This window comes from Mustelus asterias, unplaced genomic scaffold (genome assembly GCF_964213995.1).
Source record: "Mustelus asterias unplaced genomic scaffold, sMusAst1.hap1.1 HAP1_SCAFFOLD_4321, whole genome shotgun sequence".
In the NCBI taxonomy this organism is placed as follows: domain Eukaryota; kingdom Metazoa; phylum Chordata; class Chondrichthyes; order Carcharhiniformes; family Triakidae; genus Mustelus; species Mustelus asterias.
The window spans coordinates 1-19,839 of record NW_027594266.1 but is presented as its reverse complement, the minus strand read 5'-3'; the positions used below and the strand labels follow the sequence as shown (position 1 = coordinate 19,839).

Genomic DNA, 19,839 nt, shown 5'->3' with positions numbered 1-19,839 from the left:
CTCCCCCTTTCCGTCTCTCTCTCTCTCCCCCTTTCTGTCTCTCTCTTCTCTCCCCCCCCCCCCCCTCTCTCTGGCTGCCCCCGCCCCCCCCCCATGCCCGCCGCCCCGTCCCCCTCCCCCCCCGCCCCGCCCGCCCTGTCCCCCGTTCCCCCCTCTCGCACTGACCCAGCCTCTTTCCTGTCGCAGGCCCTGATTGCTGCCAAGGTGGGCGAGGAGGAGGCGTTCCGCCTGAAGCTGGCATCCTCGGCTGCCCGGAGGCGGCAGCGTAAGCAGCCCGTCGGCACGCGGACCGAGCCAGCATCACCCGTCCACCCGGCGGCGGAGAGCGGGGTCTCACCGGCCAGCGACGACGGGCAGTGGATGCTGGACTCCGGGGAAGGGGTGCCAGAGCGCAGGGCCAACCCCAGCCTGACGGTGCAGCCGGAGGAGGAGGAAGGCGGGGTGTCCGAGGGAGCTGGAGAACCTGGAAACCACTCGGGCCGAGTCTCCAAATTCGAGGGTAAGAGGCTGGTGTCTCGCTAATCGAACACGCCGACGGCCCAGATGGCATCAGTGCCAACTGAGGTGACGTTGGCGCTTTGGGCCCAGATGGCATCAGTGCCAACTGAGGTGACGTTGGCGCTTTGGGCCCAGATGGCATCAGTGCCAACTGAGGTGACGTTGGCGCTTTGGGCCCAGATGGCATCAGTGCCAACTGAGGTGACGTTGGCGCTTTGTGAAGCCAGATGGGCCCTTCCGTCAATAACAGATGGTACAAATGAGGCCGTTCGGCCCATCGTATCTGTACCCTCTCCGTCGACAAGTCCCCCTCTTCCCCTAATTCCCGCAGAGGTTTACTCCCCGGGCACCACCTCGAGGATGGACGTGAGGGTGTCGGAGGCCATCTTCACCGAGTAGCCGTATCCGTTCCCCACCAGTTTACAGGTGTCCACCATCTTCTCCCGGGCTCTCCTGCTCGGAACGGCAGCGAGAGCGGGAAAATTGGGAATCCTGACCTTCCTACACGCACACAACCGGGCACAAGATGTGCCAAGATGGCGGAGGGATGGCGAATGCGCCCCCTTCTCTTCCCATGACCACTGCCGCCCGCCCCAACGTCCCTCGCCTCCAGAGGGCGACATCCCCGCCTCACCCCAACGTTGAGTTGACGGCCAACCACGATTGGCCAACTCCCCCCACTTCGTCTACAACAGCGCCACCGTCTGCGGTGGGCAGGCACTGAACTGCAAGCGGTCGGCCCCACCTCCCGCCCCGGAGATGGGACCCCACTCGACGGGGCAGTTCTGGGGGGATAACGGAGGGGGCGAGGCGTCTCAGTGCTGGCAGGAGGTCCTCAAGGTGGTGGACCTGGGGCGGGGGATCGAGTCAGAGGTTTACAGCATGGAAACAGGCCCTTTGGCCCAACTTGTCCATGCCACCCTTTTAACCACTAATCTAGTCCCAATAGCCCGTGTTTGGCCCATATCCCTCTATACCCATCGTACCCATGTAACTGTCTAAATGCTCTTTAAAAGACAGAATTGTACCCACCTCTACTACAACGGCACAGCGGGTTAGCACTGCTGCCTCACAGTGCCAGGGATCCGGGTTCGATTCCCGGCTCGGGTCACTGTCTGTGTGGAGTCTGCACGTTCTCTCCCCGTGTGTGCGTGGGTTTCCTCCGGGTGCTCCGGTTTCCTCCCACAGTCTGAAAGACGTGCTGGTTAGGGTGCATCGGCCGTGCAAACTTCTCCCTCAGTGTTACCCGAACAGGAGTGTGGCGACTAGGGGATTGTCACAGTAACTTCATTGCAGTGTTAATGTAAGCCGATTGAGAGGTTTACAGCATGGAAACAGGCCCTTCGGCCCAACTTGTCCATGCCGCCCAGTTTTTCACCACGAGGCTAGTCCCAATTGTCCGCATTTGACCCAAATCCCTCCATGCCCGTCTTACCCATGTAACTGTCTAAATGCTTTTTAAAAGACAATAGAATCCCTACAGTGCAGAAGGAGGCCATTCAGCCCATTGAGTCACCACCGACCACAATCCCACCCAGGCCCTATCTCAATAATCTCAATGCACTTACCCTAGCTAGTCCCCCTGACGCGAAGGGGCAATTTAGCACGGCCGATGCACCCTAACCCGTACATCTTTGGACTGTGGGAGGAAACCGGGGCACCCGGAGGAAACCCACGCAGACACGGGGGGAAAATGTGCAGACTGCACACAGACAGTGACCCGAGCCGGGAATCGAACCCAGGTCCCTGTGAGGTAGCAGTGCTAACCCACTGTGCCACCCACACAGTTGTACCCGCCTCTACTACTGCCTCTGCCAGTTTGTTCCAGACACTCACCACCCTCTGTGTGAAAACATTGCCCCTCTGGACCCTCTCCCCTCTCACCTTAAACCTATGCCCTTTAGTTTTAGACTCTCCTACCTTTGGGAAAAGATATTGACTATCGAGCTGATCTGTGACTTGCTGCCTATTCCTGCACCATGTTCTCTGTCCATCCTGCTCGCTTTACCAAGCTCCAATTAAATTTGCTTTCACTGCCGTATTGCATTCGCTTGCTAAGTAACGTGCGCCTGCGTGTGTGCCTGTGCCTGCGTGTGTGCCTGTGCCTGCGTGTGTGCCTGTGCCTGCGTGTGCCTGTGCCTGCGTGTGTGCCTGTGCCTGCGTGTGTGCCTGTGCCTGCGTGTGTGCCTGTGCCTGCGTGTGTGCCTGTGCCTGCGTGTGTGCCTGTGCCTGCGTGTGTGCCTGTGCCTGCGTGTGTGCCTGTGCCTGCGTGTGTGCCTGTGCCTGCGTGTGTGCCTGTGCCTGCGTGTGTGCCTGTGCCTGCGTGTGCGTCTGTGCCTGCGTGTGTGCCTGTGCCTGCGTGTGTGCCTGTGCCTGCGTGTGTGCCTGTGCCTGCGTGTGCGTCTGTGCCTGCGTGTGTGCCTGTGCCTGCGTGTGCGTCTGTGCCTGCGTGCGTGCCTGTGCCTGCGTGCGTGCCTGTGCCTGCGTGTGTGCCTGTGCCTGCGTGTGTGCCTGTGCCTGCGTGTGTGCCTGTGCCTGCGTGTGTGCCTGTGCCTGCGTGTGTGCCTGTGCCTGCGTGTGTCCCTGTGCCTGCGTGTGTCCCTGTGCCTGCGTGTGTCCCTGTGCCTGCGTGTGTCCCTGTGCCTGCGTGTGTCCCTGTGCCTGCGTGTGTCCCTGTGCCTGCGTGTGTCCCTGTGCCTGCGTGTGTCCCTGTGCCTGCGTGTGTCCCTGTGCCTGCGTGTGTCCCTGTGCCTGCGTGTGTCCCTGTGCCTGCGTGTGTCCCTGTGCCTGCGTGTGTCCCTGTGCCTGCGTGTGTCCCTGTGCCTGCGTGTGTCCCTGTGCCTGCGTGTGTCCCTGTGCCTGCGTGTGTCCCTGTGCCTGCGTGTGTCCCTGTGCCTGCGTGTGTCCCTGTGCCTGCGTGTGTCCCTGTGCCTGCGTGTGTCCCTGTGCCTGCGTGTGTGCCTGTGCCTGCGTGTGTGCCTGTGCCTGCGTGTGTGCCTGTGCCTGCGTGTGTGCCTGTGCCTGCGTGTGTGCCTGTGCCTGCGTGTGTGCCTGTGCCTGCGTGTGTGCCTGTGCCTGCGTGTGTGCCTGTGCCTGCGTGTGTGCCTGTGCCTGCGTGTGTGCCTGTGCCTGCGTGTGTGCCTGTGCCTGCGTGTGTGCCTGTGCCTGCGTGTGTGCCTGTGCCTGCGTGTGTGCCTGTGCCTGCGTGTGTGCCTGTGCCTGCGTGTGTGCCTGTGCCTGCGTGTGTGCCTGTGCCTGCGTGTGTGCCTGTGCCTGCGCCTGCGTGTGTGCCTGTGCCTGCGCCTGCGTGTGTGCCTGTGCCTGCGCCTGCGTGTGTGCCTGTGCCTGCGTGTGTGCCTGTGCCTGCGTGTGCGCCTGTGCCTGCGTGTGCGCCTGTGCCCGCGTGTGCGCCTGTGCCCGCGTGTGCGCCTGTGCCCGCGTGTGCGCCTGTGCCCGCGTGTGCGCCTGTGCCCGCGTGTGCGCCTGTGCCCGCGTGTGCGCCTGTGCCCGCGTGTGCGCCTGTGCCCGCGTGTGCGCCTGTGCCCGCGTGTGCGCCTGTGCCCGCGTGTGCGCCTGTGCCCGCGTGTGCGCCTGTGCCCGCGTGTGCGCCTGTGCCCGCGTGTGCGCCTGTGCCCGCGTGTGCGCCTGTGCCCGCGTGTGCGCCTGTGCCCGCGTGTGCGCCTGTGCCCGCGTGTGCGCCTGTGCCCGCGTGTGCGCCTGTGCCCGCGTGTGCGCCTGTGCCCGCGTGTGCGCCTGTGCCCGCGTGTGCGCCTGTGCCCGCGTGTGCGCCTGTGCCCGCGTGTGCGCCTGTGCCCGCGTGTGCGCCTGTGCCCGCGTGTGCGCCTGTGCCCGCGTGTGCGCCTGTGCCCGCGTGTGCGCCTGTGCCCGCGTGTGCGCCTGTGCCCGCGTGTGCGCCTGTGCCCGCGTGTGCGCCTGTGCCCGCGTGTGCGCCTGTGCCCGCGTGTGCGCCTGTGCCCGCGTGTGCGCCTGTGCCCGCGTGTGCGCCTGTGCCCGCGTGTGCGCCTGTGCCCGCGTGTGCGCCTGTGCCCGCGTGTGCGCCTGTGCCCGCGTGTGCGCCTGTGCCCGCGTGTGCGCCTGTGCCCGCGTGTGCGCCTGTGCCCGCGTGTGCGCCTGTGCCCGCGTGTGCGCCTGTGCCCGCGTGTGCGCCTGTGCCCGCGTGTGCGCCTGTGCCCGCGTGTGCGCCTGTGCCCGCGTGTGCGCCTGTGCCCGCGTGTGCGCCTGTGCCCGCGTGTGCGCCTGTGCCCGCGTGTGCGCCTGTGCCCGCGTGTGCGCCTGTGCCCGCGTGTGCGCCTGTGCCCGCGTGTGCGCCTGTGCCCGCGTGTGCGCCTGTGCCCGCGTGTGCGCCTGTGCCCGCGTGTGCGCCTGTGCCCGCGTGTGCGCCTGTGCCCGCGTGTGCGCCTGTGCCCGCGTGTGCGCCTGTGCCCGCGTGTGCGCCTGTGCCCGCGTGTGCGCCTGTGCCCGCGTGTGCGCCTGTGCCCGCGTGTGCGCCTGTGCCCGCGTGTGCGCCTGTGCCCGCGTGTGCGCCTGTGCCCGCGTGTGCGCCTGTGCCCGCGTGTGCGCCTGTGCCCGCGTGTGCGCCTGTGCCCGCGTGTGCGCCTGTGCCCGCGTGTGCGCCTGTGCCCGCGTGTGCGCCTGTGCCCGCGTGTGCGCCTGTGCCCGCGTGTGCGCCTGTGCCCGCGTGTGCGCCTGTGCCCGCGTGTGCGCCTGTGCCCGCGTGTGCGCCTGTGCCCGCGTGTGCGCCTGTGCCCGCGTGTGCGCCTGTGCCCGCGTGTGCGCCTGTGCCCGCGTGTGCGCCTGTGCCCGCGTGTGCGCCTGTGCCCGCGTGTGCGCCTGTGCCCGCGTGTGCGCCTGTGCCCGCGTGTGCGCCTGTGCCCGCGTGTGCGCCTGTGCCCGCGTGTGCGCCTGTGCCCGCGTGTGCGCCTGTGCCCGCGTGTGCGCCTGTGCCCGCGTGTGCGCCTGTGCCCGCGTGTGCGCCTGTGCCCGCGTGTGCGCCTGTGCCCGCGTGTGCGCCTGTGCCCGCGTGTGCGCCTGTGCCCGCGTGTGCGCCTGTGCCCGCGTGTGCGCCTGTGCCCGCGTGTGCGCCTGTGCCCGTGTGTGCGCCTGTGCCCGCGTGTGCGCCTGCGCCCGCGTGTGCGCCTGCGCCCGCGTGTGCGCCTGCGCCCGCGCGTGCGCCTGCGCGTGCGCCTGCGTGTGCGCCTGTGCCTGCGTGTGTGCCTGCGTGTGCGCCTGTGCCTGCGTGTGCGCCTGCGTGTGCGCCTGTGCCTGCGTGTGCGCCTGTGCCTGCGTGTGCGCCTGTGCCTGCGTGTGCGCCTGTGTCTGCGTGTGCGCCTGTGCCTGCGCCTGTGCCTGCGTGTGCGCCTGCGTGTGCGCCTGCGTGTGCGCCTGTGCCTGCGTGTGCGCCTGTGCCTGCGTGTGCGCCTGTGCCTGCGTGTGCGCCTGTGCCTGCGCGTGCGCCTGTGCCTGCGCCTGTGCCTGCGCGTGCGCCTGTGCCTGCGCGTGCGCCTGTGCCTGCCTGTGCGCCTGTGCCTGCGCGTGCGCCTGTGCCTGCGCGTGCGCCTGTGCCTGCGCCTGTGCCTGCGCGTGCGCCTGCGTGTGCGCCTGTGCCTGCGTGTGCGCCTGTGCCTGCGTGTGCGCCTGTGCCTGCGCGTGTGCCTGCGTGTGCGCCTGTGCCTGCGTGTGTGCCTGCGTGTGCGCCTGTGCCTGCGTGTGCGCCTGTGCCTGCGTGTGCGCCTGTGCCTGCGTGTGCGCCTGTGCCTGCGTGTGTGCGCCTGTGCCTGCGTGTGTGCGCCTGTGCCTGCGTGTGCGCCTGTGCCTGTGTGTGCGCCTGTGCCTGTGTGTGCGCCTGTGCCTGCGTGTGTGCGCCTGTGCCTGCGTGTGTGCGCCTGTGCCTGCGTGTGTGCGCCTGTGCCTGCGTGTGTGCGCCTGTGCCTGCGTGTGTGCCTGTGCCTGCGTGTGCGCCTGTGCCTGCGTGTGTGCCTGCGCCTGCGCCTGCGCCAGTGCCTGCGTGTGCGCCTGTGCCTGCGTGTGCGCCTGCGCCTGTGCCTGCGTGTGCGCCTGTGCCTGCGTGTGCGCCTGCGCCTGTGCCTGCGCCTGTGCCTGTGCCTGCGTGTGCGCCTGTGCCTGTGCCTGCGTGTGCGCCTGTGCCTGTGCCTGCGTGTGCGCCTGTGCCTGTGCCTGCGTGTGCGCCTGTGCCTGCGTGTGCGCCTGTGCCTGCGTGTGCGCCTGTGCCTGCGTGTGCGCCTGTGCCTGCGTGTGCGCCTGTGCCTGCGTGTGCGCCTGTGCCTGTGCCTGCGTGTGCGCCTGCGCCTGTGCCTGCGTGTGCGCCTGTGCCTGCGTGTGCGCCTGTGCCTGCGTGTGCGCCTGTGCCTGTGCCTGCGTGTGCGCCTGTGCCTGTGCCTGCGTGTGCGCCTGTGCCTGTGCCTGCGTGTGCGCCTGTGCCTGTGCCTGCGTGTGCGCCTGTGCCTGTGCCTGCGTGTGCGCCTGTGCCTGTGCCTGCGTGTGCGCCTGTGCCTGCGTGTGCGCCTGTGCCTGCGTGTGCGCCTGTGCCTGTGCCTGCGTGTGCGCCTGTGCCTGTGCCTGCGTGTGCGCCTGTGCCTGCGTGTGCGCCTGTGCCTGCGTGTGCGCCTGTGCCTGCGTGTGTGCCTGTGCCTGCGTGTGCGCCTGTGCCTGCGTGTGCGCCTGTGCCTGTGCCTGCGTGTGCGCCTGTGCCTGTGCCTGCGTGTGCGCCTGTGCCTGCGTGTGCGCCTGTGCCTGCGTGTGCGCCTGTGCCTGCGTGTGCGCCTGTGCCTGTGCCTGCGTGTGCGCCTGTGCCTGCGTGTGCGCCTGTGCCTGTGCCTGCGTGTGCGCCTGTGCCTGTGCCTGCGTGTGCGCCTGTGCCTGCGTGTGCGCCTGTGCCTGTGCCTGTGCCTGTGCCTGCGTGTGCGCCTGTGCCTGTGCCTGCGTGTGCGCCTGTGCCTGTGCCTGCGTGTGTGCGCCTGTGCCTGTGCCTGCGCCTGTGCCTGTGCCTGCGTGTGCGCCTGTGCCTGTGCCTGCGTGTGCGCCTGTGCCTGTGCCTGCGTGTGCGCCTGTGCCTGTGCCTGCGTGTGCGCCTGCGTGTGCGCCTGTGCCTGTGCCTGCGTGTGCGCCTGTGCCTGCGTGTGCGCCTGTGCCTGCGTGTGCGCCTGTGCCTGTGCCTGCGTGTGCGCCTGTGCCTGCGTGTGCGCCTGTGCCTGCGTGTGCGCCTGTGCTTGCGTGTGCGCCTGTGCCTGTGCCTGCGTCTGTGCCTGCGTGTGCGCCTGCGTGTGCGCCTGCGCCTGTGCCTGTGCCTGCGTGTGCGGCTGCGTGTGCGCCTGCGTGTGTGCCTGCGCCTGTGCCTGCGTGTGCGCCTGCGTGTGTGCCTGTGCCTGCGTGTGCGCCTGCGCCTGTGCTTGCGTGTGCGCCCGTGCCTGCGTCTGCGCCCGCCTGGTGCGCCCGTGTCCGCCTGGTGCGCCCGTGTCCGCCTGGTGCGCCCGCGTCCGCCTGGTGCGCCCGCGTCCGCCTGGTGCGCCCGCGCCCGCCTGGTGCGCCCGCGCCCGCCTGGTGCGCCTGCGCCCGCCTGGTGCGCCCGCGCCCGCCTGGTGCGCCCGCGCCCGCCTGCGCCCGCCTGGTGCGCCCGCGCCCGCCTGCGCCCGCGTGTGTGCCTGCGCGGTGTGGGGGGATTACTATAAAAGCTTTTCCTCCTGTCGCCTCTGCTTCATTAACGAATCGCTCTCTCTACCTTACTCACCCGCCTGCCCTGTGCAACCTGTACTCTCTGTGTGTGTGTGTGTGTGTGTGTGTGTGTGTGTCCCCCCGCCGGCCCGTAGTCCCCAGCCCAGATTTCAGCTTTATCGCAGACGAACATCTGGAGGTTTACATCTCGGCCTCTGAGAATCCGAGTCACTTCTGGATCCAGATCCTGGGCTCCAGGTGCCTCCAACTGGACAACCTCACCTACGAGATGTCGCGTTACTACAGCAGCCTCACGCAGACGGTGAGTGCGGCCGAAACAGAGGGGTCAGGGAACAGTGGAGGGAGCGCCGCACTGAGGGAGGGTCGGTGCTGAGGGAGTGCCGCACTGTGGGAGGGTCAGTGCTGAGGGAGCGCCGCACTGTGGGAGGGTCAGTGCTGAGGGAGTGCCGCACTGTGGGAGGGTCAGTGCTGAGGGAGCGCCGCACTGTGGGAGGGTCAGTGCTGAGGGAGCGCCGCACTGTGGGAGGGTCGGTGCTGAGGGAGCGCCGCACTGTGGGAGGGTCGGTGCTGAGGGAGCGCCGCACTGTGGGAGGGTCGGTGCTGAGGGAGCGCCGCACTGTGGGAGGGTCGGTGCTGAGGGAGCGCCGCACTGTGGGAGGGTCGGTGCTGAGGGAGCGCCGCACTGTGGGAGGGTCAGTGCTGAGGGAGCGCCGCACTGTGGGAGGGTCGGTGCTGAGGGAGCACCGCACTGTGGGAGGGTCGGTGCTGAGGGAGCGCCGCACTGTGGGAGGGTCAGTGCTGAGGGAGCGCCGCACTGTGGGAGGGTCAGTGCTGAGGGAGCGCCGCACTGTGGGAGGGTCAGTGCTGAGGGAGCGCCGCACTGTGGGAGGGTCAGTCCTGAGGGAGCGCCGCACTGTGGGAGGGTCGGTGCTGAGGGAGCGCCGCACTGTGGAAGGGTCAGTGCTGAGGGAGCGCCGCACTGTGGGAGGGTCAGTGCTGAGGGAGCACCGCACTGTGGGAGGGTCAGTGCTGAGGGAGCGCCGCACTGTGGGAGGGTCAGTGCTGAGGGAGCGCCGCACTGTGGGAGGGTCAGTGCCTTCTCTGTCAGGTGTTGTAACTGATCCCATGGCCTGTGTTGCGCCTGGTTGGCCGGCGGGGGAGCCACTCAACAACCTCACTGATAAACAAGTGCTCTGTGTCGTTCTAACCCTGCTGGATGTGGAATCTTGCTGTGCACAAATATGGCTGCTACATTTCTGGCTGTTAAGCACGTCTGTCTCTGCAAAATCTCTCTCTCTATGTCTATCTCTCCCCGCCCCCCTCCCCGCCCCCCTCCCCGCCCCCCTCCCCGCCCCCCTCCCCCGCCCCCCTCCCCGCCCCCCTCCCCGCCCCCCTCCCCCCCCCCTCCCCCCCCTCCCCGCCCCCCTCCCCGCCCCCCCTCCCCGCCCCCCCCTCCCCGCCCCCCCCTCCCCGCCCCCCCCTCCCCGCCCCCCCCTCCCCGCCCCCCCCTCCCCGCCCCCCCCTCCCCGCCCCCCCCTCCCCGCCCCCCCCTCCCCGCCCCCCACTCTATGATTAACCCTGTCTTTTCTGAATTCCCCCAGAGGGACGAGTTCAGCCCGAAGTTGGGTGACATTGTGGCCGCTCCTTTAAAGGGGACAGGTGTTGGTACCGCGCTCGGGTGCTGTGCTTCCTGGAGGGTGGTTTTGCCGATCTCTACTACGTGGATTACGGAGACAACGGCAAAATTCCCATTGCGAGGCTGCAGATGCTGAGGTCAGTGTGGTGCAGCCCCCTTCCCATCTCCCAGTGTGTCCCCCTCCCCATCTCCCCGTGTGTCCCCTCCCCATCTCCCCGTGTGTCCCCCTCCCCATCTCCCCGTGTGTCCATCTCCCCGTGTGTCCCCCTCCCCATCTCCCCGTGTGTCCCCCTCCCCATCTCCCCGTGTGTCCCCCTCCCCATCTCCCCGTGTGTCCCCTCCCCATCTCCCAGTGTGTCCCCTTCCCCATCTCCCAGTGTGTCCCCCTCCCCATCTCCCCGCGTGTCCCCCTCCCCATCTCCCCGCGTGTCCCCCTCCCCATCTCCCCGCGTGTCCCCCTCCCCATCTCCCCGCGTGTCCCCCTCCCCATCTCCCCGCGTGTCCCCCTCCCCATCTCCCCGCGTGTCCCCCTCCCCATCTCCCCGCGTGTCCCCCTCCCCATCTCCCAGTGTGCCCCCATCTCCCAGTGTGTCCCCCTCCCCATCTCCCAGTGTGTCCCCCTCCCCATCTCCCAGTGTGTCCCCCTCCCCATCTCCCAGTGTGTCCCCCTCCCCATCTCCCAGTGTGTCCCCCTCCCCATCTCCCAGTGTGTCCCCCTCCCCATCTCCCAGTGTGTCCCCCTCCCCATCTCCCAGTGTGTCCCCCTCCCCATCTCCCAGTGTGTCCCCCTCCCCATCTCCCAGTGTGTCCCCCTCCCCATCTCCCAGTGTGTCCCCCTCCCCATCTCCCAGTGTGTCCCCCTCCCCATCTCCCAGTGTGTCCCCCTCCCCATCTCCCAGTGTGTCCCCCTCCCCATCTCCCAGTGTGTCCCCCTCGCCGGCGCGAGGCTCCCTCGCCCCGCCTCCACTCCCTCTAGACTCAGTGCTCTGTCTTGCATTTTAGTTGCTGCCCGTTCCTGGCCAGAGGCCGGAATGTCCGGCAGTGACGGGGTTTGAACTCAGTAACACTTTCCCCTGCTCTCATTCCAGGAGTGATTTTCTCAGCCTCCCGTTCCAGGCCGTGGAATGCAGCCTGGACGAGGTCCAGCCAATCGGTGAGTTTCCGCATTCGTCCCCCCTCGGCTTACTGTCTGGGAGCGGTGGTGGGGGGGTGTCAATGGGGCCCGAGTGGTCCACAGACATGTTGTTAATTAGATTTGATTTATTATTGTCACGGGATACAGTGAAAAGTATTGTTTCTTGCGCGCTATACAGACAAAGCATACCGTTCATAAAGAAGGAAAGGAGAGGGTGCAGAATGTAGTGTTACAGTCACAGCTAGGGTGTAGAGAAAGATCAACTTAACGCGAGGTAGGTCCATTCAAAAGTGTGACAGCAGCAGGGAAGAAGCTGTTCTTGAGTCGGTCGGTTCGTGACCTCAGACTTTTGTATCTTTTTCCCGAGGGAAGAAGGTGGAAGAGAGAATGTCCGGGGTGCGTGGGGTCCTTGATTATGCCGGCTGCTTTTCCCGAGGCAGCGGGAAGTGTAGACAGAGTCAATGGATGGGAGGCTGGGTTTGCGTGATGGGATTGGGCTACATTCACGACCCCATGTAGAATGAGAGTGGGAGCTGCCTCACCTTCTGTGGACCCCCCGTTGGGGTCACATCATGGCGTCCAGCCTCAGGGGTCCTCGATAGGCTGATGCACCTGCTTTATCCTGACCTACTGAGGCCTGGTGACTCCCACGTTGAACCGTGGCGTGGGCGCCTTTGCTGGCTGCCTTGTCCTGGACGCAGGGGGAGGGGGGTAGTCCTTCCCTGGTGGCGACGGGTGGGTGAAATGGGAAGCGCTCCATCCCCCCTGCACCTGTGGGCAGCACGGTGACACAGTGGGTTCGCACTGCTGCGTCACGGCGCCAGGGACCCGGGTTCGATTCCCGGCTCGGGTCACTGTCTGTGTGGAGTCTGCACGTTCTCCCCGTGTCTGCGTGGGTTTCCTCCCACAATCTGAAAACCTGCAGGTTAGGTGGATTGGCCATGCTAAATTGTCCCTTAGTGTCCAAAGATGTGCGGGTTAGGGGGATTGGCCATGCTAAATTGTCCCTTAGTGTCCAAAGATGTGCGGGTTAGATGGATTGGCCATGCTAAATTGCCCCTTAGTATCCAAAGATGTGCAGGTTAGGTGGATTGGCCATGCTAAATTGCCCCTTAGTATCCAAAGATGTGCAGGTTAGGTGGATTGGCCATGCTAAATTGCCCCTTAGTGTCCAAAGATGTGCAGGTTAGGTGGATTGGCCATGCTAAATTGCCCCTTAGTGTCCAAAGATGTGTCGGTTAGGGTGGATTGGCCGTGCTAAATTGCCCCTTAGTGTCCAAAGATGTGCAGGTTAGGTGGATTGGCCGTGCTAAATTGCCCCTTAGTGTCCAAAGATGTGCAGGTTAGGGGGATTGGCCGTGCTGAATGAGTGGGGTTTTGGGGACGGGGCGGAGGGAAGGATCTGGGTGGGATACAGATGGGGGAAAGCAGCTTTATTCAGTGACAGAGCCGCTGTGTTTGCACCTTGCAGGTGAGGAGTGGTCAGACGAAGCCATGAACTGTTTCGAAAGCCTAACCTACTGCGCCGAGTGGAAGACCCTGCTGGCTCGGATCTGCAGCTATTCGCAGAGCGGGGGCGTCACCAGGCCACAGGTGAAGCTGTTCGACCGCACCCACGGCAAGGTGAGGATCGAGCTGTCCCCCCTGTGGATCAGGGGGGTGGTGCTACTTGATACATGGTTCTTTCAGCTAAAGTCCCCAACCGCCCCACCTCCCTCCCCCCCGCAACATCCGAGAGACCATCGCTGCCGGGTGGCTGTAAACTGGGGGACGGTTAAGCGATGGGAGTGGAGCGGTGATCACGAGGCTCCTCAAGTCTCTGCTGCAAAAGAAGCGCCATCCCCCTTGCTTATTGTCCACAACCTGTGTCTCCCTTCCAAGTATTGACTCAACCCCCCCTGCAGCTATTCGCAGAGCGGGGGCGTCACCAGGCCACCATTGAAACTGCTTCCCTCTCGGGCAGTGCCTCCCAAATCTTGACCTCACCAACAGTGGGGGGTTAACACTGCTGCCTCACAATGCCAGGGAACCGGGTTCGATTCCTGGCTTGGGTCACTGTCTGTGTGGCGTTTGTATGTTACCCCCGTGTCTGCATGGGTTTCCTCCGGGTGCTCCGGTTTCCTCCCACAGTCCGAAGATGTGCGGGTTAGGTGGATTGGCCGTGCTAAATTGCCCCTTAGTGTCCAAAGATGTGTCGCACTTACCTGACGAAGGAGCAGTGCTCCGAAAGCTCGTGGCTTTTGCTACCAAATAAACCTGTTAGACATTAACGTGGTGTTGTGAGACTTCTTGCCATGCTAAATTGCCCCTTAGTGTCCAAAGGTTAGGTGGCTTCTCCCTCGGTGTACCTGAATGAGGCCACTCGGCCCATCATGTCTGCTCCGCCATTCAATCAGGGCTGATATTTTTCTCATCCCCCAGTCTCCTGCCTTTTCCCTATAACCCCTGATCCCCTTATTAATCAAGAACCGATCTATCTCTGTCTTAAAGACACTCAATGACCCGGCCTCCACAGCCTTCTGCGGCAAAGAGTTCCACAGATTCACCACTCTCTGGCTGAAGAAATTCCTCCTCATCTCTGTTTTAAAGGATCGTCCCTTTAGCCTGAGGTTGTGCCTCTGGTTCTAGTTTTTCCTACTAGTGGAAACATCCTCTCCACGTCCACTCTATCCAGGCCTCGCAGTATCCTGTAAGTTTCAATAAGATCCCCCCCCTCATCCTTCTAAACTCCCAACGAGTACAGACCCAGAGTCCTCAACCGTTCCTCATACGGCAAGCTCTTCATTCCAGGGATCATTCTTGTGAACCTCCTCTGGACCCTTCAAATATCATATCATAGGAACATAGAAGATAGGAGGAGGCCATTCAGCCCTTTGAACCTGCTCCCCCCATTCATCACGATCATCGTTCATCATCCAACTCAATAACTTAATCCTGCTTTCTCCCCATAACCTTTAACCCCGTTCGCCCCCAAGCGCTATATCCAGCCGCCTCTTGAATACATTCAATGTTTTGGCATCAACTACTTCCTGTGGTAATGAATTCCACAGGCTCACCGGATGAAGAAATGTCTCCTCATCTCCGTCCTAAATGGTCTACCCCGAATCCTCAGACTGTGACCCCCTATTTCTGGACACGTCTCCTCTTACTCTCTTCCCCACCCCCACAACAACTTCAATGATTCCCTCATCCCGGTTTCCAATACGCTTTGCAGCCCCTCCCTGCCCCCTCCCCCCTCCCCCAACACTCCCCACCTCTCCCCCAACACTCCCCACCTCTCCCCCAACACTCCCCACCTCTCCCCCAACACTCCCCACCTCTCCCCCAACACTCCCCACCTCTCCCCCAACACTCCCCGCCTCTCCCCCAACACTCCCCGCCTCTCCCCCAACACTCCCCGCCTCTCCCCCAACACTCCCCGCCTCTCCCCCAACACTCCCCGCCTCTCCCCCAACACTCCCCGCCTCTCCCCCAACACTCCCCGCCTCTCCCCCAACACTCCCCACCTCTCCCCCAACACTCCCCGCCTCTCCCCCAACACTCCCCGCCTCTCCCCCAACACTCCCCGCCTCTCCCCCAACACTCCCCGCCTCTCCCCCAACACTCCCCGCCTCTCCCCCAACACTCCCCGCCTCTCCCCCAACACTCCCCGCCTCTCCCCCAACACTCCCCGCCTCTCCCCCAACACTCCCCACCTCTCCCCCAACACTCCCCGCCTCTCCCCCAACACTCCCCGCCTCTCCCCCAACACTCCCCGCCTCTCCCCCAACACTCCCCGCCTCTCCCCCAACACTCCCCGCCTCTCCCCCAACACTCCCCGCCTCTCCCAAAGCCTTCACATCCTTCCGAATGTACCTTTCCCAGAATTGGAAGTGGGGAACATCTGCTGACTGCACCGCGCGATGTCAGAGAACAAAGTACAGCACAGGAATAGGCCCTTCGGCCCTCCTGCGCCGACCATGATGCTGCCTAAACTCAAACCGTACGCACTTAGAGTCCGGATCCTTCCATTCTCATCCTAGTCATGTATTCATCTAGTTGCCTCTTAAATGCAGCTATCGTACCCGCTCCCACCACCTCCCCGGGCAGCGCATTCCAGACATTCAACACCCTCTGTGTAAAACACTTGCCTCGCACATCTCCTCTAAACTATTCCCCCACGCACCTTCAGCCTATAAAGAACAAAGAAAATTCCAGCACAGGAACAGGCTCTTCCAAGCCTGCACCAACCATGCTGCCCCGACTTAACTAAAACCCCCTACCCTTCCGGGGACCATATCCCTCTATTCCCATCCTATTCATGTATTTGTCCAGACGCCCCTTAAAAGTCACTATCGTATCCGCTTCCACTCCCTCCCCCGGCAGCGAGTTCCAGGCACCCACCACCCTCTGTGTAAAAAATCTGCCTCGTACATCTCCTTTAAATCTTGCCCCTCGCACCTTAAACCTGTGCCCCCTAGTAATCGACTCTTCCACCCTGGGGACAAAGCTTCTGACTATCCACTCTGTCCATGCCTCTCATAATCTTGTAAACTTCTATCAGGTCGCCCCTCAACCTCCGTCGTTCCAGTGAGAACAAACCAAGTTTCTCCAACCTCTCCTCATAGCGAATGCCCTCCGTACCTGGCAACATCCTGGTAAACCTCTCCAAAAGCACCAGAGCAAATTCCGGTGGCCTCTCTGCCGTCACTTGCCCGATCCCCGTCGGCCTGCCGGACTGCGATCCGCCCGACCACCTGTTGAATGTCTGTTTCACCTCCTGCTCCCTCCCTCTCTGTCATTCCCGCAGAACCTCGACATCGGGGAGGAGCTGATCCGGCTGGGGCACGCGGTCCGGTGCCCTCAGACCCCGGGAGCCACGGCTGGAGGCGGCGGGGAGACGGGGGGCAAATCCACCACGGCGTCTCTTCAGACATTGCTGGTAATGAGTAAACCTGCCGCCACTCTCGGTCCTCTCTCTCTCTCTCGGGTGAATCTAACATCCCTGCCACGGTACTGTTGATAAACAAGACCCCAACAATAACCAAACCATGAGGTGGAGTATACATTCTCGAGCTGTCATCTGCAACGAGACAGGATTCATCAGTGACCCCGAGATAAAAGTGATCATAACATGACTGAATTTCACATTCAGTTCAAGGGAGGGAAGTGTGGATCTGAGACTAGTGTTTTAAATTGAAATAAGGACAGTTGTGAGGGTAAGAGAAAACTATTGGGTTGAAGGCAGACAAGACCCCAGGGTCTGATGGCCTACATCCGAATGTCTTAAAGGTGGGAGCAAGTCGCATGTTTTCCCACACTCCCCCATAGGGGCGAGTCCCACATTCTCCACCGTGGGAGCGAGTCCCACATTCTCCCCCCACTCCCCCCGTGGGAGCGAGTCCCACATTCTCCCCCACTCCCCCCGTGGGAGCGAGTCCCACATTCTCCCCCACTCCCCCCGCGGGAACGAACCCACATTCTCCCCCCACTCCCCCCGTGGGAGCGAGTCCCACATTCTCCCCCCACTCCCCCCGTGGGAGCGAGTCCCACATTCTCCCCCACTCCCCCCCGTGGGAGCGAGTCCCACATTCTCCCCCGCGGGGGGGGCGAGTCCCACATTCTCCCCCGCGGAGGGGGGGGGGCGAGTCCCACATTCTCCCCCACTCCCCCCGTGGGAGCAAGTCCCACATTCTACCCCCACTCCCCCCGTGGGAGCGAGTCCCACATTCGCCCCCGCGGAGGGGGGGGGGGGGGGCGAGTCCCACATTCTCCCCCACTGCCCCCGTGGGAGCGAGTCCCACATTCTCCCCCGCGGAGGGGGGGGGGGGCGAGTCCCACATTCTCCCCCCACTCCCCCCGTGGGAGCGAGTTCCACATTCTCCCCCGCGGAGGGGGGGGGGGGGCGAGTCCCACATTCTCCCCCACTCCCCCCGTGGGAGCGAGTCCCACATTCTCCCCCGCGGAGGGGGGGGGGGCGAGTCCCACATTCTCCCCCCACTCCCCCGCCCTGGGGTTCTTCACGATGTGGTGTTGTGTACACCAGCTGCTGACAGGGTTCCTTTCTGCGTGTTTAGAACGATGTGGCTGGTGGATTGGATGGGCGTCTGTTCTCTGATCAGTCTATCAGAAGCCTCGAGGAGCAGCTCCCGACATCTCGGCAGTCTCACCCAGGTAACGTTTAAAAGTTTTTAAACGTTTATTTACTAGTATCACAAGTGAGGTTTACATTAACACCGCAATGAAGTTACTGTGAAAATCCCCCTAGTCGCCACACTCCTCTTCGGGTAACACTGAGGGAGAATTTAGCACGGCCAATGCACCCTAACCAGCACGTCTTTCGGACTGTGGGAGGAAACCGGAGCACCCGGAGGAAACCCACGCAGACACGGGGAGAAGGTGCAGACTCCGCACAGACAGTGACCCGAGCCGGGAATCGAACCCGGGTCCCTGGCGCTGTGAGGCAGCAGCGCTAACCCGCTGTGCCACCATGTCCTCCCAGCTTGCAGCTGAGGTCCCGCTGTCGATGGTTGTAGTTCTCATGGCTGCGTGCCTGTGTCTGTTCTGTTACAGAACCCGCTCCGCACAGCGCTGAAGATGTCCCTGTGCTTGAGGAAGGCGTTTCCAGGCCTGCAGCTGATCGCTCGGTCCCAGGTACACGGCGTCTGCTCTTTCTCACTCGCTCTCCAGGGTGGCACAGGTGGTTAGCACCTGTTAGGGGGTGTAGGGGCTGGAGGAGGTTACAGAGATAGGGAGGGGTGTAGGGGCTGGAGGAGGTTACAGAGATAGGGAGGGGGTGTAGGGGCTGGAGGAGGTTACAGAGATAGGGAGGGGGTGTAGGGGCTGGAGGAGGTTACAGAGATAGGGAGGGGGTGTAGGGGCTGGAGGAGGTTATAAGATAGGGACGGGGTGCAGGGGCTGGAGGAGGTGATAGGGAGAGGGGTGTAGGGGCTGGAAGAGGTTGCAGAGATGGGGAGGGAGTGGAGGGGCTGGAGGAGGTTGCAGAGATAGGGAGGGGGTGTAGGGGGCTGGAGGAGGTTACAGAGATAGGGAGGGGAGTGTAGGGCTGGAGGGGGTTACAGAGATAGGTAGGGGCTGGAGGGGTTACAGAGATAGGGAGGGGGTTTCGGGGCTGGAGGAGGTTATAAGATAGGGACGGGGTGTAGGGGCTGGAGGAGGTGACAGCGATAGGGAGAGGGGTGTAGGGGCTGGAGGAGGTGACAGCGATAGGGAGAGGGGTGTAGGGCCTGGAGGAGGTTACAGAGATAGGGAGGGGGTGTAGGGGACTGGAGGAGATTACAGAGATAGGGAGGGGCTGGAGGGGGTTACAGAGATAGGGAGGGGGTGTAGGGGCTGGAGAAGGTTACAGAGATAGGGAGGGGGTGTCGGGGCTGGAGGAGGTTACAGAGATAGGGAGGGGGGTGTAGGGGCTGGAGGAGGTGACAGCGATAGGGAGAGGGGTGTAGGGCCTGGAGGAGGTTACAGAGATAGGGAGGGGGTGTAGGGGACTGGAGGAGGTTACAGAGATAGGGAGGGGCTGGAGGGGGTTACAGAGATAGGGAGGGGGTGTCGGAGCTGGAGGGGGTTACAGAGATGGGGAGGGGGTGTAGGGGACTGGAGGAGGTTGCAGAGATAGGGAGGGGCTGGAGGAGGTTACAGAGATGGGGAGGGGGATGTAGGGGCTGGAGGGGGTTACAGAGATAGGGAGGGGCTGGAGGGGGTTACAGAGATAGGGAGGGGGTGTCGGGGCTGGAGGAGGTTACAGAGATGGGGAGGGGGATGTAGGGGCTGGAGCGGGTTACAGAGATAGGGAGGGGGTGTAGGGGGCTGAAGGAGGTTACAGAGATAGGGAGGGGGTGTAGGGGCTGGAGGAGGTTACAGAGATAGGGAGGGGGTGTAGGGGCTGGAGGGGGTTACAGAGATAGTGAGGGGGTGTAGGGGGCTGAAGGAGGTTACAGAGATAGGGAGGGGGTGTAGGGGCTGGAGGAGGTTACAGAGATAGGGAGGGGGTGTAGGGGCTGGAGGGGGTTACAGAGATAGTGAGGGGGTGTAGGGGGCTGAAGGAGGTTACAGAGATGGGGAGGGGGATGTAGGGGCTGGAGGGGGTTACAGAGATAGGGAGGGGCTGGAGGGGGTTACAGAGATAGGGAGGGGCTGGAGGGGGTTACAGAGATAGGGAGGGGGTGTCGGGGCTGGAGGGGGTCACAGAGAGGGAGGTGGTGTCGGAGCTGGAGGAAGTTACAGAGATAGGGAGGTGGGTGTAGGGGGTGGAGGAGGTTACAGAGATAGGGAGGGGGCTGGAGGGGGCTGGAGGGGGTTACAGAGATAGGGAGGGGGCTGGAAGGGGTTACAGAGATAGGGAGGGGGTGTAGGGGCTGGAGGGGGTTACAGAGATAGGGAGGGGGTGTAGGGGCTGGAAGGGGTTACAGAGATAGGGAGGGGGTGTAGGGGCTGGAAGGGGTTACAGAGATGGGGAGGGATTGCAGGGGGTGGGAGAAGAGGGACGCTGTGTGATTTTGGATCGGGGACAGCAGAGATTCGGTCTAACCGGTTGTTATTTGTTCCCAGGTGTGTGAGATGGGTCGGAGACGGTGGAATCCAGTGCTTGCCTGAAGATTACTTGAATTTCCAGCTCAGTCACAACGCTGTCTGCCGGGAGGCCAATTCTTCTGTTTGTTTGATGAAGCCTGAACTCTGAGTGTTGGGTTTGGGGCTGGAGGAGTAGGGGGGGAGGTGGTTGTCCGCTGGGATAGAGGCACTGTCACACAGCTTCCCCAGGCAGGGTGTACAAGCGGCAATGTGATGTGTCTCAGTGCACTCCCTGCTGCTGTCACTGGGAGAGGTCAGTATCCCCGGCACAGTGTCGCCCGGCAGCCAGTGA

General features: G+C 63.6%; 1 protein-coding gene across 1 annotated transcript; it reads left to right on the top strand.

The window, feature by feature from the left end:
• Positions 1–186: 186 nt before the first annotated feature.
• Positions 187–19,833, top strand: LOC144491051 (tudor and KH domain-containing protein-like; the record flags this gene model as incomplete). Its single annotated transcript, XM_078208727.1, has 8 exons — positions 187–499; positions 9,861–9,981; positions 10,933–10,997; positions 12,451–12,602; positions 15,769–15,900; positions 17,036–17,132; positions 17,532–17,612; positions 19,527–19,833. Coding segments are annotated over 8 exons (969 nt in total), but the record flags the coding sequence as incomplete, so codon positions are not given.
• Positions 19,834–19,839: the final 6 nt, after the last annotated feature.